Here is a 24880-nt window from a genome sequence, read left to right as displayed (position 1 = left end):
ATAGCTGGTTCTGCACCTGGGACATCTGCTCTTGTACAAAGTCTATGACAGTCACTTTGCTCAGAGCCTGGCCCATATGCCAGACCTTCAGTCCTTATGAGGCCTCTGGAGTTCAAACACTTCCTCAGATAGAACCCAAAGTCTGCCCTAGCTGAGCTGAACCCACAGGCCACCACGGTTATTACAGACAATAACAGCTGAGCCAACTCCTTCATTGTTTTGCAATGTTTTAGACCGATGGAAATTAAGATTTGACAGCTCCACGCCCCTGATGCCACCACTGCCATTGTATATTGCCAACTGTATAATGGAAACAGACTGAAATCATTACAACTCCTCAGTTCTTCTCGCTGCTGCAGGAATCGGAAGGGAAGATCTGCTTTGTGTTTATGCCATCAGACAGCACGGAGTCACCAGAGAGCAGCCCTGGGTAAACAGCAATTGTCGGGACTGACCTGTCCAGGGAAGACACTGCTAAACTGCTGCCACTTGGCAGCATTGGCCCTGGAAATCCTATTCCCACAGGTAACAGTTTGGCCTCTTAGATTGCTCTTGGAGAAATGGATCCTCCCACTAGAAGTATAGCTTTGGAGAGTAAAGCATGGGCACTGCAGAAAGTGGGACAACACCTCCACCATGCCTCTGTCACCAGCAAAACGTCTCCCCGACCTAGACCTCAAATCAGTAGTGCATCTATACTGAGCCTGGGTCTCCTCTTGTGCCTCCTTCACCAGAAAAAAGAGCAGAAGGGAGGAAGTTTGGGGACAGGCAGACACCACTCTCTAGCTGGCTCTCACTGCTTTGGTAGGGCACACAGAGAACTAAACGCATGCAGAGTCAGCAGGGCAGTCTAGCCTTTGAAATTTAAAAATCCAAAGAAGGTGGACAATAGGGCGATTATAGGAAACAAAAACTCACTCAGCCTTCAACCTAAATCATATTTCTCTGACAACATCTCCGAAGTGTGGGCTCTGCTCCCCAGCTAGATATCTATTCAAAACAAATCTACCTCTTATCTTGGTTCCTCTTCTTTCTGCCTATATGTGCCTTCATACGCGTATCTTCCCTGATGACTTTCAATGTGCCTTAGCTGGTATCCCAAGATGCCCTGGCTCTGGTCCTGAAAATGAAGGACAATTAATTCAGCATTCAACAGTTCAGCAGTCTCTTTTTTGCCATTTTATTTCACACTGATGTCATCGCAGATCATGTATCATCCTGCCCTTCCTCTCCTTTACTACTTGTGGCCTACACCCACATCTTTCTCTGTTTGAACAGCACGTTCTCTGGACAGTAAGTTCTCTTATTAGTAGTCTGTGAAGCCTTGGGGTCTGCTCAACTTCGGTATTGACCAGAACCTTCTAGGGACTATAGTAGTACAGAAAGTGATGAAAGACTGAGTTTACAATGATCCCACAGGCTAGAGCAGTTGCTCAGGGCATCACCTTGGTCCATGGATTGCTTTACTGAAAGTAATTCTTACGTCTCCCAGATAGAACTACTACTTTTCCAGGAGGCCACCCCATGCCTTTTCTTCACTTGACCTTTGCTGGAGGAGTTTAAAGCTCTTCAGACACCACTCACTGGACACTGCAGATTTTTCAGCACGCTCACACCACGGCAACTCTAAAATAACCCAAGTATGCATCAGATGGAGCGAAGCATTTCGAAGCAGGTTATGCAAACCTGCGCCTGGTTATACCCTCATAATTTGAGGCCTCTCAGGGAACATTGAGATCACCAATATATTAAAGAACACATCCAAAACTAATAGGGTGTTAAATATTTCCAATTCAGAAGAGCCTACATGGCTGGGAGGAGACAGTTCCAGTAAAAGACTGTACACTGCTGCATCACAAGCCTTCAGCAAGAGCAATGATTTTCTTGCTTGCAATATTTTACAGACTGTTTGAGGCTAAAGAAAATCTGAAAATCTGCCTTTGTTGTTTAAATGCGAGATATCTCAGTGATACCCTGTGACAGAGAGTTGGTCATCATCTTTAATATTTAATCTTGCGCTGTGGTTCTGCCACCTGTATGAGTGGGTAAACAGCAAGGCCTAGAAACTGCAACCTACAACAGAACACAGTGACAACCACCACATCTGTAAAATAACAGAAAAGTACTGTCTGAGTAGCTCCTGGTTTGGTTGGGAGCATTTGGAGGAAGAGAAGAGGGCTAGACAGAATAGACACGGAGGCTAAATAATGAAGGCTCTAAATTAGTCATTGCATGGAGCCAATAAAAACATCACTTGAAACAAAAGAATTCAGTGAAAGTATCACTGGGACAAAGGTGACTGGAGGGATGACATCTTGTAAACCATCTGCTGGCTGGAGTCAGAAGAGAACTTTCTCCTCTGCTAACATGTTACTACAGGTTTATTACACATCCCATTTGTATCTACCTGGAAAGCACCAGTGAGAAGCAAAGCAATCTCCTAGGCTGCGACAAAGCTTTCCATTAATAATCCATAATTTTCATCCACCAAGAGAAATCAGGAGGTACACAGCATTTTCAGAACTGCTCAAGATTCTCACCTGCCCACTCAACCCAGTTTTGTAAGCATACACTACAGGTGCAAGTAAGATGATATTGTTGCTGTTGTTGTTTTTCCTTAATATCCAAGCACTTGGATGTAGCCAAGCAAGGTCAGGAGGTGACCATTAGCATTAACAGTGTCTTGTCTCCATGGAAGCAAAACTACCTTCAGGGACCTGATTCTATGGGAAATAAAAAAAAGATCCTCCAGGAGAAAGGTAAGGCGGCATTAACCACAGGCTGTATAAGAACGTTGTTCAACTGTGCAACCTATGATGGCTGAAGCACTTTTTGTTGTTTGGAATAAGCAAGCACCTTACACAGAAGCTTCCTCTTATGATACTTCCTGAACACTTGATGGTTTCCATCTTCAATACAAAACCTGTCTCCATGCTGAGCAACCAAGGGTCCTTATCTAGGGATGGGAATGGAGACCTAGTAGGATGCGTAAATGAAACTGGATCATGTAGTCAAACTGAATAACATTCAGTTCATAATGACCTGTCATAATCATCTGCCAGGATATGGGGAAATGGACCAAATGGTTTCCCAAAGGGAGGTACATGTTGGAGGGGGAATGGTTAAAAACACAGACTAAGGCTAAGGTTCTGAGCACTGCATTGCATGCCCTGGGTACAAGAGGGAAGTGGAGGGGCAGCTTGAGAAACAGGTCCCTTTTCCCTGATCCCTCTACTGCTGGCAAGGCTATCATTTTATTCAGGAAAAACAGAGCACTAGAAGGGTCTGGAAGAGAAAAGACCACAGCTCTTCTTCTCCCTGCCAAGGTGACAGCCCTAAGGGCCCAACAAAGCGACATATCTGCTTGTCTTACTCTTCAAGGATCACTTCAGCTGTGGCATTGTACTGCACCCTCCCACCCAACTGGGATCATCTCCAGTGGCACTTATGCTTCAGTTGAGAGGAGGAAGGATTTAATACAGGAATGCCCTGATGCTAATGCCTTGCCAGAGGTGCATGAAGCACTCCACGTTGCCAAGAGGCCTGAAAAATATACAGTTCTTTGGGACAAGGTCTTTTGTCCTCCTTATCGGCTGATGTGCTCTCACAACTGGAAGTGGGACTGATAACCCGCAATACAGGTCACTGCAGCACCTGAAAATAAGACCATCCTTCCCTTTAAACCAACCTGCTTTAGTGCTTTCCCAGATGAAAAAATATAGTCAAATGTCATGCTCCTTCCTCAAAGCCAGACCCTACAAACCCCAGGAGCAGACAGTGACTGCACTTCTGCATCTGAGGATTATTCAGCACAGCCCACCTCTGCCTTGGGGGGTAACAGCGCTGCTTGGATCGTCTCCCCACAAGCACAAGAGGGCTGAAGGGTCTGACCCTCTTTTCAGCTGTGGAGGAACACAACCCCTGCGCTTAGAGCCCTGTCCAACATCAACCTGATGTTGAATGTTTCCAGTGGTGGGACATCTACCACCTCTCTGGGCAACCTGTGCCACTCTGGTCTTGTTATAGCACGCACGCAGGCTGGAGGGTCAGACCCTCTTTTCAGCTGTGGAGGAACACAACCCCTGCACTTGCACGCACGCAGGCATGCAGAGCTCAAACAGCGCTGAAGCACCAGCGCTGCCCTCACAGGGTGTGCGTGGCCTGGCTCCCCAGCACGGAGACCTTTCCAGATCTGAGTGCACCCCTCAATACATCAGGCCTATTTCAGGCTTCTTCTCCCCTCCCCTCAACACCCCCCCCCCCCTTTTAAAATGGCAGTTCTCTCTCTTCTGGCTTCACAGAATCCTTCAGAACTCCAGCATCCTTTGGCATTCCCTATCTGGCAAATTTTCATCCACCTTACCTACTAAAAGCAGACAAGAAGAACAAAACATCTGTGCTGTACAGGGCAGATGGATTTGTAAAGCTAAATGGTGCCGGGCAAGTGGAGAGTTGCTTGTTGATATGACAGTGAACTTGAGGGTGGGCTCAAGAGACAAAAAGGTGAGAATAAGTGACCCCCGCATTGCCTGGTGTCCCTCATTCCTCCTGGGACAAATTTGTCACTCTGGTGAAATTCCCACTTGGCCATCTCGTCCTTCTTTAGTGATTCAACTGCTTAGCAAGCGTCCCCCTCAGCAAACCCTACACCTCTCTTTTGCAAGTAGCAGCCTGCTGTAGAAGGGAGCCACTTTACCAGGCAATAACACCTGGTGGAGAGAAAATTCCTGTAAGCAGATTCCTTGTGACTGAAGCAGCAACCTTGACCAGTCACTTCAGAGCCCCATTACATCCATAATGATACTGTCTCCACCTTTCCCTTCCCCCCAGCATGAAAGATGAGTGGTTGTGTGGAACGAGTCCCCGAGCTGTGATGGGAATCCGTCTCGCTTGGCTGCAAAAAATATATATATCCTGGTATGGCTGTGATGAATCCTTTCATTATTCATCTGCAATTGCCCTGCTACTGCTGCTGTTCCATTCTCACTCTCTCTCTTTCTTTTATAAATAAAAATGGAAACAGATTAATGACAAATGTTGACAGAGATTGCTTTTAAACAGCCACACCTGAACGTGGGCTATGGGGGAGGAGCAGTGGCAGAGCAGCAACAGAGAGATGGGAAGACCAGGAAAGACTAAGTAAGAGATGGGAAAAGATGAAGATGCTCACTCCAACTGTGCTAGACGAGCAGTGACTGGAGCAAGGTATCTTTCTGGTGGTCAATTTGCTCCAACAAACGAGCTCTGGATTAACAGAACTATGCATCCAAAATATTTGAAATAACTACCAGTAGTCAGTTGTGCTGTCAAAGATACTCTGGAGCAAAGTTTGTGGAGACTCCAGCAGAATATTCACGGACAAAATGGCAACACACAGAGGGGCAGTTACACATCCCCAGTGATGAACACATAGTACCTGATAATGCTGTTCATCCCGCTTTACTCCTGGTGACCAGCAAATATCAAGGCTCTAGTCCGTACAACTGTCAAAGCGATTTGTAGTTTGGGAATGTGGCTCAGATGGGCAAAGACAGTCTGTGACCAGTCACGCCACAGGTTGACACGATGAGTGCATCCAACAGCGGCAAACCTGGCCTCATGACACCCTTCCCTATCCCTTCCCACTGCATGAAGAAATACAACAAGCCTTTTACCCAAGCAGCACTCCAGGAAGCTCCTTAATGTTTTATCCCCTTATTGAAGAAAGGATGGGAGCAGGAGAGGAGAGGCAGAAGTGATATCCAAGTCTAAGGGAAAGAAAAACGGACTCACTTCGGATTCACTTCTGATCTTAAAATAACCCGTTGCAGCCATTCAGAGCTGGGCTGCAGGAGACTGAGAGCTGTTAAGGTGCTGCCCTCTCATAACCAAACTATATCTGTCTCTTGTAGCTCCTGACACAGTGTTCTCCTGAGCCAAACTTCAAGTTCTCATTGTACAAACAGGTGAAAGACCTGACCTCCAAAATGGCCAACTCGGACTGCTCGGTGTGCCATGCGCTGCTGCAGCATCACAGAGAGGGGCAGCGAGCTGCAGCTATTGCACCTGCCTGAGTATTTAGCCCAGATCTTGCATCTTAGACCTTTGATGTGCTCTGTAAACCCTGCACATTGGAATAAGTCTCTTCTCCCCCACGGGAGGACTGAAGCCACTCTCTTGTCCTTCATACCTACTGATGCCCTTTAAACCATCTAGAGGTCCAGAGATGACGTTATTTTTTTTTCCTCCATTCTTCTCTCTGCTTTTAATGTCTTCCTCCTCCTCCACAGACAACCTGAGTTCTGTAATCACTTCTCTATGTACCTCTACCCCTGTGGTGATCTCCAGTGGCTGCAGCCTCCTCCTCCTCTAGGTCCCATACTTCCTACCTCAAGCACCACCTGAAGATACCGCGTCTGCTAAAACCACCCTCTACCAAACCATTTCCAAGGCTATCTTGCCTTCCTGCCACCACTAACACCTCCTAGCTTAACTCCTCACTCCCATCAAAGTGTTTGGCACCACCTTTGAGGGCAGAGATGTGCATGGACTCATTGCTGCTTGCTCGTTGCCAGCCTCCCACTTAACTAAACCCATTTTCATCCTTCCCTCAGAATTGCTCCTGCTCTGCTGGTGCCAAGCCACCCTCCTGTCCTCCTGAAAGCAAACTGCTCCTTGGACTCCTTTCAACAGCAGCTAATGCAAGACATTACAGCACAGAAGCCTGCGCCAACATCCAGTGCGTAAACAAAGGCCGGATACATGAGAAGAGAGAAGGCACTGTCAGCATTTAATGACAAACACTAATTGCAAACAGGGGGATGGAGCTCTCCATCCCTGTTCTCTCAGCAGCCAAAAGCCATCTGAGCCAGGAGATGCGGCCATTCACAAACCAGGATCCATTAATGGCTGAATGGCCCCCTGCTCAGTGTCTGACTGGCTGCCACCAGCCTGCTCGGTGTCCGACTGATCCACTGAATGGACAGCCAGCCTCTCGGAGCTTTAGTTTGTACCTCAGCAGTGCAGGGACACAGAAATGTAAGGCCTTTAGCGAGGCAATTTCAAAAACCTTTCAGGCCTGCCACAGAGTTGCCCTGTAATCCTTGCAAAGTTTTAACTTCTCTCTGTGTCTCTTGTTTTCCTGAGAAAATTGCCTTATATCCCATCCCAGAGGGCTACGGAGCATGCTGTTTGTGGGCCTCAACTTCAGTACTTCTATAGACAGCTGTTGCAAAGGACTGATGGCTTTTTTAGTAACATTCTCATTCACCAGAAAGGCTGGTTCTCATCGCATGCAACATGGTGCAGAGATACTCGGTATTGTCCATCAGTTTGCCCCATCATTCGTTACACCATATAAACAAACAAATCAGCCCCCTAAAGAGAAGAGATCCACATGAGGCACTTTGGGTTCTCTCGAGCAGGGAAGATCCGCTTTTTAGGAAGCGTATATGGTTATGTCACAGGAAATGTCCCTTCTCACCTCAGCTAAAGATGGTATCGAAATCCCTAAGGAGCACCCGGCAGAAGAGGAGCACGCAGTTCTTGGAGGCAGCTCCACATGGCTTTAAAACCCTCCCAAGGACCTCTTTCAGCCTTGGACTTCATAGAATTCCTACGAGCTGCTGAATCCTTGGAGAGCATGGGGTGACGGGCACAGGCCTGTAAGCGATTGAGCTGAAGTTAAAACCTTGGTGCTGCCACCTGGGCAAATGTCCCCATTCAACCATTACTCCCCAGAACTTTCTCCCAGCCCACCCATCACCCCAGTTCTACCTTCAAGCCTTGGGCTGCCTCTGGCACTCCTCACACACGTTGAGCCATGCCAACTGATTAAACCAGCAGAAATCAAGTCATTTTTTGCAGTTAAGGGGGTTGATGTGACTCAAAGGGGCCCAAGGAGTGAAAGGTAAGCAGCAGGAGCTTACAGCCAGGTAGGGGAAGGCAATGGGGTGGAGATGGAAGGAGAAGGCTTCCTCTTTCAGCAGAGATGCAGTTTACCTCACCTCATGGCCTTGCACCCCATATTTCCAACAAAGAAAATAACATCCCTAAAATTTCAGTCAATTGCAAAGACTTTGTACAGTGCTTTAGGATGGATGTGTTTGGGTAAAAAAAAATAATAGTAGCAAAATGGAAGGCCAACACCCTTCCAGATTCCTACATGCTATAGGGTTTCAGCTCCCACAGACACTCAAGGTGATGCTGGAAAATCTTTGAGTGCATTGCAGCTGACCTTACTGTCCCAATCTATCCAGCTACATTTGCAATCCATCCTGCTCCAGTCCTCACCGTACTTCTCCGTTGATTTTAACCTACACAGCTCTTGAGGGTTCAGAGTCTCAGTCCCCCCAGTACCCACCCCTCTCCTTAGGCTCTGGGGCCAGCAGTTGCGTAGTTACTTGTATAGTTACTTAAGACAGCCACATGAGAGATGGTCAGCCATTGTTTTGCTTTGGAAACTTTATTAGCTTTGATGCTAATTGTTGTTTTCCAAACCAACACCCTGCATTAACACACGTGAAGTTTTAGCCCTCCCAACATTGAGCAGATTTGAACTCTGTGGAAAGGCAGAAGATCTGGAGTCTATTGACCTTCATTCCCCATCACAAAGTCCAGCTTTCACTCAAATTTACGTTTAATGAGATGACATGAAGCGCCTAAGCAAGAGGGTATAGTATTCACGTGGGTATCAACCTCCCAAGCAAAGGCCCAGCTCAGCCTGTCCCTTTTTCCTCCTTTATCCTGCCCCTTGTGTCTCAGAGCTTTGCCCCTTTGCCCTTGCTCTGACTCTCTCCTGATCCTCCCATCAGGTGACAATTTGAATTTTAAAGCCATTTACACTCCAAAAGGTGCATAATCAGATTTTTATCCTGTACTTTTCTGATGTGACTTTTTTATTATGACATCAAGTACTGACCCATAATAAGGATGTAAATGCCCACTTTAATGTCTATTACCAGTATCTGCAGATGCATATAAAATTATAGTATCATCACATAACTACATATTAACCTCTTGAGCTCCATGACAGACAAACTCTCCAGGGAACACTGTATTCCAATTTTCAATTACCAGCAGTAGTTCAGTGACAAGCAGTAGAAGTTGTACTCATCCATATCCTAAACACTCAAGGTACTTGCAGAATGATAGAGAGGAGAGTAGTCACATTCTGAATACACCAGTTCTGGTGCTTCCAGTTGCCGGCTTCTTACGACAAGCGTTTGGGTCCTTCCCAGGAATAAATACACAATTACATTTAAGTATACGTACAGGTGGGATGTAGCTTACCCGAAAGAAATTTGTGGTTTTCAGCAAAGTTGTTTCTGAGTCAGGTGGTAGTGCATGATCATCACTTTACCCACAGCCGTTAGCAGAAAGAAGATAAGGTGTACGGCAACACACCACGTCGCATCTTTTACACTTCTGTTGAGCAAACAATGCATTTTTCTCAGAAAATGCCCAATTAGCACAGGTGTAAAGATGCAACGTGTGAGCAGGGAATTATGTGGTCCACAGTACTTTATTGCATGGATAAAGGTACCACAACTGCAGCTACCTGCCCAATCTCAAGATGGTATTTGTAGAAACTGAAACACTCTGATTTTCATCTTTCAGGTTAATGGCATTGTTTACACCAGAAATTGGGTATTCAGCTGCAAACAGAGCCTGCCAACACACGTCCGACACAAGAATCCTACAAAAACCTGGAAAAGGAGATTGTTTGTGAGGTTTTGGGTTGGGTTTCTTTTGGAGAAGGGGTGGTTTTGTTGGTTGTTTGGGGTTTCTTTTTTTGTTTTGTGTGTGGTGGTTTTTTTAAGATGCACTGATATTCCTAGAAGATCTAAACCTGAGAATCAATGGAGACAACAGAACAAAATACAGGATAAAAAAGACGACAAAAGTTAATACCATTTTTTCTTTGTACCCTTCCCCTCTTTCTCATACAGCTCAGTCAGATGATTGATTCTGGTTCCAAAGAGGGTCTCTGAACCAAGGGCATTCTTCCCAAAATATACACTAAGATTTCTGGTATTTTAAAATTCTGCTGAGATGGGCATTAACAGGCAGCCGATTTGTTAAACAACAGTCAGCTTTTCTGCACTGGAGAGCATTGCTTTGGAGTTTAAGGAAAACAATCAGAGGACAACACTTGAAATATCAGTGCAAGATGTGAGTCAATAGTCCTACCATCCCATGCTGTTCAGGTAAAAATATGTAAAGTGTAACTGCTCAAGAGCAAGTTTTCACCTACCTATTGCTCCTTCTGGAGTTGTAGGAGACAAGCTACCTCACAGCAGATCCCCTGTGGAACTATGCATTTGGGCTGCTCTTTGAATTCCTTTGGTGTCCAGGAATAACAGACGTTTCCAGAGACAAAGCATTTTTTAGACAGCTAAAATATGAAATGAATACATACCAAAAATTCCTAGCTCAAAAATAAACAATATATATACATATACACACACCTTGTTGCAGATAAAAATACTCAAAAGTGAAAAAATGAACTGCCATCCTAATTAATCCCTCTGTGCATGTGCATTACAATAATCCCAAATCAAATGATCCCATCGTTTATTTTCTGGGAGGGACTAGCTTCAGACTGACCACAGAACACACACCTCTGGAAAGGTGGGGCCAGGAACCGACGGAGGTTGGGTCTGATGCATTTGCTGCTGAAGACAGAAAGGACAAAGTGGGAAACTGCCAAGGCAAAGTTCTTGTGATGAAAGCAATTGCCCACCCACGCTGGAGCGACACCTGCCTGTTGCCATCTCTCTAATATCCAAGAGGCCAGAGAGCGACTTCAGCAACGGGGACCGTGCTCCCCACCTCATCAGTTACTGTGGCTGGATTTGCAGAAGCTCTGAGCCTTCATACCTGCCGTGGAGCTTCGTGAGAAATACAATTTGAACCTACAAAAAAGTACAAAGCAAGCCACTCCAAATTTCCAGCGCCCAGGTGTCTCACCTTGGGCCCCCCCAATTCAGAGACAACTCCTGAGTTCTGCTTCAGTCACTCTGACTTAAAACTCCCCATCTATAAAATAAGGGTGACAGTAACATCCAAATTCTCAGCACATAAATAAATTCATTAACATTCTATGCTGCCATAGCAGGAGGTACCCTGAAAACACTAACAAGGAAATTACTTCTTCCCTCTTCAGAGCAGAGCCTGGATGCTGTGCAGTCAATAAAGCTTGAAGTCAGCTGAAATGAGGCAAATAAACCCAAACTCCTACACTGACTGAGGCAGGAACCTCATGTGAAAGGGGGAGGAAACAGGATGGAACACCCAACCCTCAAGCCCACCAACAAACCACGCAGCTGCCTGACTGCATCGTACCGTGCATGCAGAAGGGCATCAATTCCAGCAACACAGGCCATTTGAATTGTAGCCTTTGTCATGGGAACACAAATTTTCCAGTTTTCCTTTTTTATTGGTGGGTTAAAGAAGGTTATTTGTTTAAATGTCTAAATAAATACGTAGACACGGAAGCTTGTTTTCTTCTGTGAAACGCCACCTGCCCTGTGGTAGCCCTGTGGTAGCCCCTGTACTGCTTGAGTGCAGGGCAATGGCTGCACCTCATGGTACCTCTCCTGGGAATCAGACCCCGCACTCCCCATTCCCACTCCTTACTGTCTCCACAGTACCTGAAAGGACCAGCAAGGGATAAAAGGCACATGAAAGCTCCCCTCACTGCTCTTGTTTTATATAGGCTCCTCTTCGTGGTGACACTGGACAGTCAGGAAAGAAAAGACTGGACTCCTTTCACTCACCATACAACGCTCAGCATTAAGAGCATCTTCACCTCTGGCTTTCTCAACTTGGGAATGCTCGTTTCCCCATGGTGGGGGCTGAGTGAGGCCAAACACTTGCAAATTACGTGTGATGAAGCAGGATGAAGAAAAGCCCTAAGGCAATGGTGGTGAACCTCTCAGAAAGCTGGTGTCAAAATTACTAAAAAACCATCAGTGTCAGTGCTGGCATTAGTTTAGCAGAACCACTGGCTTGGCATCATTGCCCCTGCAGGCAGTCTGTGTGGAGGAAGCTATGACACCTCTCAAAGTAAGATTTCTCCAACTACATGTGATTTTAAAAGTGTGTTTTGCAAAATCAGTGTGTTTCATCTGCCTAATGGCAGAAAATCCTGACTAAGAACTGCTTCTTCTCATCTTTAGACACCTCCCTGTTGCTCCCCCACTAGAAATGAATGAATGAAATTAATGTCCTTTAGCATTTTGAAACTCTAACCTATGTTTCATTGGAAAACTACTATCAAGTATCAAGTATTGCTTTACTTCAGTAGAGAACAAAACTTGTACCCCCAGATTTGAAACACCCTTTATTTAGATGTGAGAAATCCTCCCTCAGTCTGTAGGAAGTCTACTTGTATTCATTTGTAGGTTCAGTTGATTCTCTGAGCAAGAAAAGTATGAAGCAAACATGTTCTGAAAAATATCAAAATAGCTAACAGCCACCACAGTCAGCCCTGTTACCGAATTTACCACCAGCTATTCAAACTGAACTGAGAAAATTCGCAGCCCTTGGGTGTAAAATTAAGGGCCTGTGAACAAGAGTCATTCAGCTTTTTCTTTCTTTTTTTTTTTTTAAATAGAAATTCCTCCAATTATCAAATTAAATGCTTCGTTACTCAGAAAAAAATGCAAGTGTGGGGAAGACTGAACCAGTTCATAATAATTTTTAGGTATCTGACATTTTTGACTGTGACCCATAGCTCATCACGTTTGCCAAATCTGGGCACTTCCTATAGGAGAATCTAATGTTAAGAGCTCTTTTCCCCTTGCTCCCAACAAACATCAGCACATTTCACCAGGAACACTTCCCAGTTCTCACAGGTGCAGCTTGCAGATGACAGAGGAAAACCATAACTTTTAGAAAATCGGACATCCCCCCTCCCCTTAATATAGTGTTGAGAACTTGAAGCAATTTCCCGAGGATCTTCACCTTTTTGCTTAAAAGCATTTGATCAACTTTTGATCTATTGTGTTATAATTTATTCCTTGGAACAGTTAAGGCAGAGGGAGTCCCGTTTTGTTCCTTCCACAAGTGTGCATAGCTATGAATACTGGGACACAAATATATGCAAAAGAAAATTCAAAGTCCACTGGTCATTGGATCTTTGAAGCCACTGCTATCATGGTAAAAAAGAACGATGCCAACCTATCTACAAAGGATGTTAGCATTGGCAAAATGAATAGATATCCATTAAAATATCAATGGAGACTGACCTGCTCATTTAAACAAAATCCCTTTTGGGACTGAGCAGATCTGGAGGAGTGACTTGGAAGTGAAAGACTACTTAAGAAACTCTGGAATTGTTTCAAATTCCAAACAGGGAGCATCTCGCTTGTCTAGAAACTACATCATGACAAACTGGGAAACAAAATCATTGCAAAAACCAAAGAATGGACATGATAGATTACCTCAAATCCTTCACTCAAGTTTGCAATTCAATGGAAAAAAAGCATAGTAACTCCCTACAGACCTTCAGGTTACAGTTTATCCTGAAGGAAACGGTCAAGGAAGCATGCAGATTAATGGACATTCCAACACTGTAAATCTCATTAGATGTCAGTGAAACCTCTCTTCTCCCACTCTCAACTCAGTTCGCTTTATATCAGATAAAACACTTCTTTCATATATTGATTTATTTCCAGTTTCTATAATCAGAACAGATTCTGCAAGAACCTCGCTCAGAGAATACAGATCATGTTTAAGACAGAAGAATACAAGCAAGAATCTTCCTTATTTACATGTCACCCCCAAAACAAGAGTCCATTCCCCTTCAGTTAAGTCTTATGACCACACTAAATATTTGGGACATGCACAGCGCGGCTCATAAAGATTTTGAGTAGTGAACTATCTCTAGGTAAGCCCTCTGGGACAGGAGGAAGCTAGAATACAGCTAATGGCAGCTCTGGCTACCTGCCTGATGTTGCCAAACGTGAGAGAAAATCCAACGGCTTCGGCAGTGCCCAGGGACTCTGCTCAGGCCAGACCAGGCTCAGCTCGTGGCACTCTTACAACAGCTCCCAGCAGTGAGGTCTCACATACACCAATCTGGGCAACAAAACCAAACGCTACATTAAGACTATGTCCAGGACTTGAGATCTGAAGCAACAATTCAAACGCGGCACTATTCCATCGATGGAATTTTACGTTCATTTTGAAACAAAGGTACGGCGTAATGTATTTTTAAAGCTGAACAAGCTGAACAAGTCATTGCTCTGTTACTGTTACAGAATACACTACCAGAAAATTGCTTCCTCCAGTCACATCATCTCCTCTCAGATGACTGCAGAAGAACTCTTCCACTTGGAGAAACGTACCATCTGCTCCTTCAGTGTGATAGCAAAGGCCTACATGCTACCAAAAGGGCACTCCTACAAGGAGTGGTCCTCCTTATATGCCATCAGGCAGAAAAGCAGAAGCAACTGCGATAGTGACTAAGAAAGATTGCATACTTTTTTTTGGCAAGTATTCTATCAAAGTAATAAGCCCATCCATACTCTCCTCCTTTTGTTCCTGATTTCAGCGCAATGTGCAGGCAGTTCACACAGCTGAGCAAACGAACTGAGACAGAGCTGCTGCAGCAGAGTGTGTACGCAGGGAACCCCACCCTAGGACAGCAGAACTCCAGCTGCCAGCACCGCACAGCAAGGAAGGAGGAATCCTCACCAAGGACACTCTTCACCTGCGTGATTGTGTAGGTTCTGGGGATTGCACATTCTTATGTCATTATAATATAAATAAACTGGCATGCAGAAATGATGCTTCATTTCAGTTTGCACAGGTAAATTTCTTCTCACCTCACCTTCCCATGCAAATTTCATGACAATCTTTTGGTAACACCATAACATTTCCATCACCATGACTTTTCCCTGTTTGCCAAAACACTTCCCATTTTTCAACAGATCTCTATACTGCAGACAGTATTGTGTCCTCTCTGAGGTTCTAAACCAGAAGCAACTAGCATTTCATGTAGACTGACCGTCACTATACTGTAAAATCGACTATTCATTGTCTTTAGATGCCTCTGTATTTATTTCAATGGCTTATATTTGGATACAGCATTCCTTCCATAAAGCTGCTGCCTGCACATTGGGAAGCAGTAGCTTCTGTGTATCTTCAGGCTTCACAGTACTTTATCCCAATAGGTAATCCGTCCTCACTGTTAAAAGCTCACACCCTATTTCTATCTTTAATTCATTTGGCTTTAGCTTCAAGTTTGTTTTTATGGCCATCTGCACAAGACAAGAGATGCTTTATTACCTCGTATTTCCATAAAGGACTTCCTACCCCACACAGGCAAGACACCTCCAATCCTCTTCTGATGAAACTAAACAGACTGAGCTCTTAACTATTCCAAATTATAAAAACCATCAGTCCAAAATTGCACTGTAATACTCCTAAAGAAAATGCATTTTCGAATAAAAAAAATAAAATTAAGATTATTCTTACTTTCTAGGATCTTACGCATCGCAAAGCAGTGGTAAGAACTTTTGATTCAGAGTCAACTACCTGAATATCACTTTTATGGTAGGGTTACAGCAGTGTTTGGGCAGCAAGGACTAGCATGGTGTTGGGATATATGAGCGTATGAAGCGTGAACAGCAATAGGGAAGCAAGTGTTCCTGCTTCTGTAAAAAATACTCCAAGTGCAGACACTAAAATCGAATGCAGATGGATGTGGAATACTGGGTATTTTCATGCAGCAGCATAATTAAAGGTTCAATGAAAAGTTTTACAGTGTGAAGCTTATGAAAAATGACTTATATGGGTTAGTGGATTACATAGGACTTGTTGATCGGTTATAGGTAGTTATACATGACAAAGAAGCCTAATTGTCAAGGAAGAATGGGACTTTTCAACGTTGCTGAAAAAAAGCATAGCAAGAAACAACATCAGGATGTTGATATTAGGAAAAACTATTCCAAAAGATGCAAATTCCTCATAAAGAGGTCATCAGTTTTCTTATTAATTACCCAAGAAAGATGAACTATTCCTTACCTGATGTTTTTAAAGTCAGGTTACATGTCCTTCTTAAAATATAAGTAAATGCAGTGGCAGGATAAATACTATAGCCAAAAAGGTTCACAAAAAAGTTTTCTCCAGCCTTGAAGAAAAAGTCTGTAAACCTTTTTGAGACAGGACACTGGGCTGGAAGAACGTAAAAGGGAAGTATCACTGTGTAACTACTTCATCCTTACAGTACCCCCCAAGCCTCCAAACCCAGACACTGTGAGAGACAGATGACCAAGCCAGGCAGAACTTTGGGCTGACCCAGTGCAGCCTTTCTTATACTGTTCATCCCATTTCCTTCAGAGGTTACAAGGAAAAGAGGGCAGCTTTGCCAAACCCCGATCATCCTCATAATATTGGCAGCTCTGCTTGAAGACAATGCATACTCTAGATCATACATGTAGGGCTCAGCAATACCTCTCCCTATTATCGTCTGCCGGTATATATATATTTTGCATCTCTCTGATACAACAGGCTGTGCCAGCCCATTTTCTACTTTTACCAATTCTTTGAGTGGGTACAAGAATACTCTTTTCCTGGTATGCCAGTTAACACATCTTTGTCAACTCACTGGAGTCACAGAAACGGTCAGGTTTGCAGTTAGGAAATGGGTAAAAGTTAATGACCTAAGATAATCTTGTCTTGGCTTCTGTAGAGCAAGCGGCCCCTTATGCATTATGCCTTAAGAAGCATTGCCGTAAAGTACTTCTCCCATATTTGATGGTACAAAAGCCAGGATGTCTCCAGCACAAAACACGAACTGAAACAGAACACAGGGGACAAAGACACAGTAATGCGGTATCACAATGACAACAGAAGCTTGTCATCCTTTGATAGTCTCCTAACAGACTATTAAAATACGTTTTCCGAACAAAGGACTGGTAGCGTCCTCCACTTTTGCTTCACTGAAGTGTTCTCTGGTTACAAACCTGTTCCTCAAGACAACAAAGCAAAGTTCTCATCCGCTTTACATAATTCCTTTTCAATATCCAGATACATTGCTTTTTGTAGCATCTTCTTTCTTCAGTGCAGAAAGGGTTACAGCAAGAGGCACTCAATCACCCTTCCTGTTGCCCTTCCTCCAATTTCCCTTCTCATCCTCTGCCCACTCAGCAGGTCTCTGCAACATCCACAAAGTAACAGTATGAGCTTCCACAGTTGGAAGGACAGCACTAACAGACTCCATGTCATTATTCAGAAATGCTGGCAAGACACACCTCTGCATACCACAATCATGAAGCTAATCTATCATTCAGCAACTCTAGTCCCAGCCTCTTACGAGTTTCTCTCCACCTACTGTTTTGTTGCCTTCTTCACTCTTTACTGTACCTTACCTTAAAATCATAAATCTATCAGGCCAGAAACTACATCATTTTAATTCACACTTCTCCAGTACCTACCAAACTGGGCATTAAGCCTCACTAGAGCTAACTGGAACTACTGGAAACGTGCAATAGGGGAAATGTGCTTCTCCCAGCTCTCAATTTCTCCTTCACTGAATGTCAATCTTCTCCCTGCACATAAACAAAGCCCTGATTGCAAAAAATCGTTAGAAGACTGGTCTCGATCATCTATGAAAAACTGTGGCAATTGCATGAGGTCCCCAGTCATAGGAAGGGGTATGTATCATGTCACCTCTCTAAAAAGGCAGGAAGGAGGATCCAGGGAATGGCAGGCTAGTCAGCACTACCTCAGTCCTTTGCAGCTTTATGGAGCAAGTTCTGGAGACCACCTCCAAGCACCCAAATGACAAGAAGGGGACTAGAAAGACAGCCAGATTAAATGAGGGAAAATCATGCCTATGAACCTGACTGCCTTCTGTGATGAAATGACAGGCTCTGTGAGTGTGTAGAGAGCAGCAGATGCTGTTTATATTGACTTCAGTAAACCCCTTGATGCAGCCTCTCATAGCATCCCTATAGTCAAATGGGGGAGCTACGGACTGGATGCCATCCAGCAACTAAAGTCAGTGAGAAACTGACTGAACTGTCAGGCTCAAAGAATAATGATCAAATGCTTGAAATCTGCATGATGGCCAGTTATGAAAAGCATGCCTCAGAAGAATACCAGAGTCAATACTGTTCAGTGATCATTAGCGATCTGGTGGAAAGAGACAGAACATAATATCAAGATCAGAAATAATGGCATGTTGGGAAGGGGACCCGCTGATATGCTAGAGGGTGGGGATATCACTCACAGGGACCTTGACAGATTGGAGGAATAAAAAGACAGAAACCTCATGAAGTTCATTAATAGAGCAGACTATTTCAGTGGGAAGGAACCTACAATAATCATCTAGTCCAACTGCGTGACCACTTCAGGGCTGACCAAAATTTAAAGTATATTATTAAGGGCATTGTCCAAATGCCTCAGACACTGACAGGCTTGGGCCATCAAGCACCTCTCTAGCAAGCCTGCCTCGGTGTCTACCAACCATCGCTGTATGGAAGTGTTGCCTGCTGTCAAGTCTGAACCTCCCCTGGCACAGCTTTGAACCATTCCCATGCAACCTGTCACTGGATATCAGGGAGGAACAACCAGTACCAACCTCTGCACCTCCCCTCCGCAGGAAGCTGTAGAGAGCAATAAGGTTGCCCCTCAGTATCCTTTTCTCCAAACCCTACAAACCCACAGTCTTTAACTGCCCCTCACAGGACATGCCTTCCAGCCCTTTCATCAGCTTTGTTTCCCTCCTCTGGATGCCCTCCCATACCTTAACATCCTTTTTAAATTCTGGGGCCCAGAATACTGCACACAGTACTCAAGGTGAGGCCACACCAGCAGGATAATCACCTCTTTTGAGGGGCTGGTTATGCTGTGTTTGATGCACCCCAGGATGCGGTTGGCCCTCCGGGCTGCCAGGGCACACTGCTGCCTCACACTCAGCCTGCTGTCGACCAGCACTGCCAGATCCCTTTCTGCAGGGCTGATCTCCTGCCACTCCTCTTCCCAGTTTATACTTGTGTCCAGCCTTACTCCACCCCAGGTGCAAAATCCGGCATTTAAATTTCATCCCATTAATTATAACCCAACGCTCCAACCTATCTGGATCCCTCTGCAAGGCCTCTAGTCCCTTGAGAGGTCAACACACCTCCCCCTTTAGTATCATCAGCAGACTGCACTCAACTGTATCATCAGGTGCATTCAACTCCTCATCTTGATCATCGATAAAAATACTTAACTGTCGCTAGAGGAACACTGCTGGTGACTGGTTGCCAGCCAGATGCAGCTCCACTCACCACAACCCTTTGAGCCCTGCCGTTCAGCCAGTTCTTCACCCAGCACACCTTGCTCATCTCAGCTGGAAACTCATCCAGAAGGATGCTGTGAGGGACAGCATCAAAAGCCTTACTAAAATCCAGAAAAATGGCATTCACCACCTTCCCTTCATACCCTAGGCAGGTGACCTTATCATAGAAGGATATCAGATTAGGATTTTCCCTTCGTGAACCCATGCCGACTGTGCCTGACGATTGCACTGTCCCTTAAATGCCTTTCAACAGCATCTAGTATGACATTCCCCATAATTTTTCCAGGTACTGAGGTTAAACTAAGAGGCCTGTAGTTTCCTGGGTCTTCCCTCACGCCCTTCTTGTAACACTGGCTAACTTCCAGTCAGCAAGGACCTTCCCAGACTTCCAAGACTTGGCAGACAGTTAAGAGGGGTCCTGCTGTAATATCCACTAGCTCCTTCAGTACTCTGGGATGAATCCCATCCAGTTTCATGGACTTATGAACATTCAGCTGGTAACAACTGGTCCTTTACAATTTTAGTGTCCACAAATGGAAACTCATTGTTCCTGCAGTCACGGTCCTCCAACTCTGAGGACCGGGCAGCCCCAGGTCTATCGGTATCATCAGACTGAAGCAAAAAAGGCATTGAATGCCTCTACCTTTTCTTCATCCCAATTTGTCAGGTGACCATCTACAACAATTATCGGTCCAATGTTTTCCTTAGACCTCCTCTTGCTATTACTGTACTTCCACAAGCCTTTCTTGTTCTCTGACACAACACTGGCCGCTTTCAACTCTAATTAAAGTTTTGGCTTAATTTTTAATTCTTCTTCCTCCAGGTATGAACCACAGCTCTGTAATCTCCCTGCAAAGCCTGACCTTGCTTCCAAAGATCATACAATTTCTTTTTCTTCCTGAGTTCCAAAAGGAATTCACCATTCAGCCAAACTGGTCTTCTGTGCTGCTTGCTTGACTTTCAACACAAAGGGATTGCCTGCTCTTATGCTTTGGAAAAGTGGTTCTTAAAAACTGACCAGCACTCACAGACCCCTAAGCCCTCAAAAGCAGATTTCCACGGAACACTGCTAACCAGCTTGCTAACTAACTTACTTGAAATCCAAGGTATCAACCCTGCTGACCATTTTTCTCATTACACCAAAAATTGTAAACTCAACAATTTTGTGATCCCTGCGGCCAAGACAGCCATCTACCATCACATCTCCCACAAGTCCTTCTCTACTCACAAATAACAAGTCTAGGAGAGCATCTTTCCTAGCTGGTTCACTGCGTACTTGTGATAAGAAATTATCTTCAACATACTTCAGGAATTTCCCAGACTTGCTCGTCACAGAAGTATGGTATTCCCAGGTGATGTCTGGGGAGTTGAAGTCTCCTATAAGGGCAAGGAGAGAAGACAACTTGAGGGAAGACAAACCTGGAAAAAGACTGGGGAGTCCTGGTGGACAAGAAGTGGAACACGAGTGAGCTGTGTATCTTTGAAGCAATAATCACAGACCTGACTGCCTTAGTAGAAGCACAGCTACCAAATCAAGGCATGTTATTATTCCTTTCTACTCAAGCAATCCACATCCAAAGCACTGCCCTTCACTGCGAGTACAGTGTGAGTACAGAATGAGTTCTAAGGAATCTGCCTTAGAGGAAAAGAGACAAAACAATGCATCTAGTTCATTCATCTAAGAATGCTGCTGATATTCAAATACGTATCAAGCTACTGAAGTCTAAAGACAAATTTTGATAAATACCTGGAGTAACAAGATACGCGATTCATTTTTCTTGCCTACCAGGAATTAAATTTGGTTGAAAGCCTGACTGAACAGTAAATGGATTATTCTAGAATATTTCTAGGTAAATTCTAGAAATAGAAAAGAGAGGGCAGCTGCAAGAACTTGAGTCTCCTGGTGCTTCCAGAAAGTTGCCATGGCAGGAAATATGGCTTACCAAGACAGGCCTGCCACAGTTACTCTTCAGCACTGCCACAGGTACATTCAACATTTAAAAGGCAACAAAGACCTCCTATGAGTTTACAACCTAAGTAAGGGCTTAACCAGATAAACAGTGCTACTGACCTCAATAGGAAAACCTGATAAATTATCCTTCTCTGCCCCCAAAGAAAAAGTGTGGCACCCCCACTCCCCACCCCCCAGTGAGTGAGATGATGACTGTTGATTCCCTAAACACCTCAAACATCTCTCATAAAAGTTTTAAACCAATCCGGACTGCACAGAAGGAACAGAACTACTCTGAACAATACTCAGAATGTAGAAAGATATATCAGAATTGGTTTTAAAAATGGGAACACAGGGGCCAAAATTTAAAATTTTAGCTGAATGATCAGCAATCTAAGTCTGTTGAATAGACTCAAACCAAGAGAGGCTGTGGCGCATCCTTCACTAAAAACATGCAATTGCACAAATGCTCTTTTAGGGAACCACTCCCAGTCACTGAAACAGCCTGCAAGTTAGGTTACAAAGCTTCCGATCCTAAAATTTATCTGCAGGTTGTCAGGAGAACATGACCACCTTTCCCCTTTCCCTGTAGTCATGAGTACTAGATAGTCAAGCTACTAGTTTTCAGGTTTACCCTCTATAGGTGTGTTCTAGATTACAGTGCCGAGACTTCCTGTGCTACTTCTTAGGTACCACTGCTCAAAATAACTATAAAATAAAACAATCCAATGACTACTTTAAAACAGGAATACTCCTCTCCTTACAGCTTGTCCCGTAATCCAAACTGACCTCTGTACTCCTTCAGCAAGGTAAAAAAGCTTTCCCCGTTCTAATTAGTTCTAAAATAATACCACCACTGAAAAAAAAAATGTTTTGGGAGGAATTTACAATGACAGGTCTGGCAGTTTTCTTGCTTGTGAAATATAAATCCAATGTGGATGTCTCCCCAAGAATAAGTAGGTATTAGGGGATCAGCCATGGACAGCATGTCTGTTGTATAACTGTATTTGCCAATCATGATTTAGTGAGTCATTCAATTTTTGTTTTGTGTATGTTATGGCCATTTAACATTTTAATACAGAGTTAAATATAAATCTGCTTTATATCCTCACAATCAAACCTGTCCCTCAGCTATTTGATTTAAAAGGGAGAGCAGAACACTGCAAAACCAGTGAAAACATGCAAATTTTGTTATCTACGTGACAGTGCTAACTGCACCTCCACATTCAAAATGAATTTTACAAGCTTAAATGGTCCTGTCTGAAAGCTCCAGCCAGTGAGGAAAGCAAAAGGAGTTCTATGCATACAAACATATCCTATTTTTAAAGGGCTTAAACTGTGAGGCCACCTGTTCCTTGACACACGCTATGCAGGTATATATTCTAAAAACATAGCCCAAAATAAGCTCCACACAGAATAACTCAGGAAAAATAAGCGGAGCATGATCAAAGATTCAAGAAAAGAGAGGGAAGAAATCACTATCCATATACCGCACAGAAGGTAACAGGGGACCAAGTGGAAGTGCTATGAAGGAAGAGCTATGTATGCTGCAGAGTGAAGTACAAAAGTACTTAAAAGTAAAGTACACCTCCAGTAGATAGAGCAGACAATAGTTTTTGAAGTGGACAGAAGTGGTCTGATCAATACACAGAATGCTCTGAACTCAGATGATACTTTAAATGGCATTTTTGTTCAATGGCATGTTGACTTCAATGGCAAGCATCCTTTTGAAACGCTAACAGTCATTTTTTAATTTATACACTGAAAAATGAAAGTTTTGTATATCCTCCACAAATATTCTCGGAGATTGAAGAGCCCAGGTTCCTTTCCAGGACACCAGCTTGCACATTTATGTCCAAGTAGTTCTTCCAAATCCTTATCCAGTAGGAGATTTAGGAAAGAACATGCAATACACAAGCAAGACTAAAGACATTCAGAACAAGGGAGAAGGAAAAGGTCTAATGGACCATGCTGCCAGTGAGCCAGTTGCAATTTCTGAATGGACAAGCATCACATTTGCTTCGCTAGAAGCAATATGATTTGAGTCCATTAGCACATGGCCTGAAAACATTCTGCTAATACAGAATTCAGATTCCATGTTTCAGCTTGTTTGCATTCCCTCCTCATTCCCCATCCAAAAAGTCCTCCTGGCCTGGAAGAAGGCAGGGGGAGACTTTTGCCTCCCTGAGTGGCAGTGGGACTTTCACCCATAAAATGCCAAATACACAAACAAGCAACACGTCCAGGGGGTGAATAAAGATCTGAAAATCCAAAAGAATCTGTACATGACCCAGCACACATGAGCTGGCATCAGGGAAAGAGATGAATGCATAATAAATACAGCAATAGCAAAAACATTTTTAAAAGCCACTGCGGTCCCAACACTGATTACTTTTTTTTAAACACAGATTCGCAAACATGATTTAGGTGTGTGGGGCAAGCAGATCAGTCTGGATAATGGCACGCATCACACACCAATACTGAAGATACCACTACTGCCAAACAAGATGTCTGGTGAAGACACACACCAGAGTCAAAGACTTCCAAAATCCAGCAAGCTTTTACAGTTGCAATGCTTCCTTTTAGCTGTATCCAGGGCTCTTCTCTGGTGGCATTTTAAAAAAGTTACTGGAGGGAGCAATAGTAGCTTTCTCGGCTCCTGGTGTTTTCCCTGTCCACTCAGAGTTCTGGGACCTCAGGGATGGTGTTGCTGGTAGCTCTGACTCTGCTGCATCCATGTGGACAGATAAAGTTGCTGGAATACAAAATTGCAGGAAAAGGGGAACAGAGGAAGACAGTAGGAAAGGGCAATAAAAAAAAAGTTAGTACAAGTGACTTCATGGCAAACACTTTGTATATATGTAATTTCTTATATGAAGTTGTTATTCACTAGTTCCTACAAGTTCCCCTGCCAAATTCCTTTGAAATACAGATTCTTGATAGCGTTAACACCTTTGCCCTAACGATTCACACATTCAGAACTCTTCAAGTTCCCAGTCCACTAACTGGTTCCCTTAAGTCAAAGTTCCTGTTGAAAATCAAGAGCTTTAGCTGTCCCATACTTAAACTGAATCAATTCATGATCACTCAACTGAAGATACCTTGATCTCTTCACAAAGACTCAATTAACCCTGTTTCTGAGAATTTCAAAGTCTCTGAAGGCTTGGCAAATTTCAGATTGCAAAGTTCTGTCAAAGAAGAAAATACACCTCTCCTCCTTCCCCAGTAAAGGCAATACCACAAGCCTCCACATATATCCAATACGGCAAATCAGCATATTATAACAAGAAGCTGCTTGCTAAGCTAGGTTGGAACCCATTTTCGTTTTCTCAATACAACCACTGCTTCAAAATGGGACAGGCTATAATTAGCTGGACAGATTTGCACAGCCATAGCTCAACCCAACAGTCATCCAAATTTCCAGATGGATTGTCAGAAACTAGAGATGTGAGAGTTTACTCCCATTCTCAGTATCCTGAATCACTCAAATCCTCACAAGCAGGGTGGATTTTTTTAATCCTAACAGGGCAGGATTAAAAAAAAAGACAAATAAAAAAACCACCAAACAGTAATTGCCACAGGACTCTTCAGGGCAACTGGAATTTTTTTGAATAAGTAACTACTTCAGTACGAAACACATGTCTTTTTCATTG

At 43.9% G+C, this 24880-nt stretch overlaps 1 protein-coding gene across 10 annotated transcripts in view; it reads right to left on the bottom strand.

Annotated features, from left to right (window-relative positions):
- Nucleotides 1-24880, bottom strand: part of GPATCH2L (G-patch domain containing 2 like) — a 60115-nt gene that overhangs the window by 4918 nt on the left and 30317 nt on the right. For 3 of the 10 annotated variants that reach the window (XM_037393674.1, XM_037393673.1, XM_037393679.1), the window contains one exon: nucleotides 8906-23982. The exons of the other annotated variants lie outside the window; for them this stretch is intronic. In XM_037393674.1, coding sequence (XP_037249571.1) covers nucleotides 23810-23982 — 173 coding nt within the window. In that variant the 3' untranslated portion in view covers nucleotides 8906-23809. Of the gene's footprint in view, nucleotides 1-8905; nucleotides 23983-24880 lie in introns of those variants that run through there. 10 annotated transcript variants of the gene reach the window in all.

This window comes from Falco rusticolus, chromosome 7, assembly GCF_015220075.1.
Source record: "Falco rusticolus isolate bFalRus1 chromosome 7, bFalRus1.pri, whole genome shotgun sequence".
NCBI lineage: Eukaryota > Metazoa > Chordata > Aves > Falconiformes > Falconidae > Falco > Falco rusticolus.
Note: the sequence above shows the minus strand (reverse complement) of the source record. Positions and strands in the feature narration are given on the sequence as shown.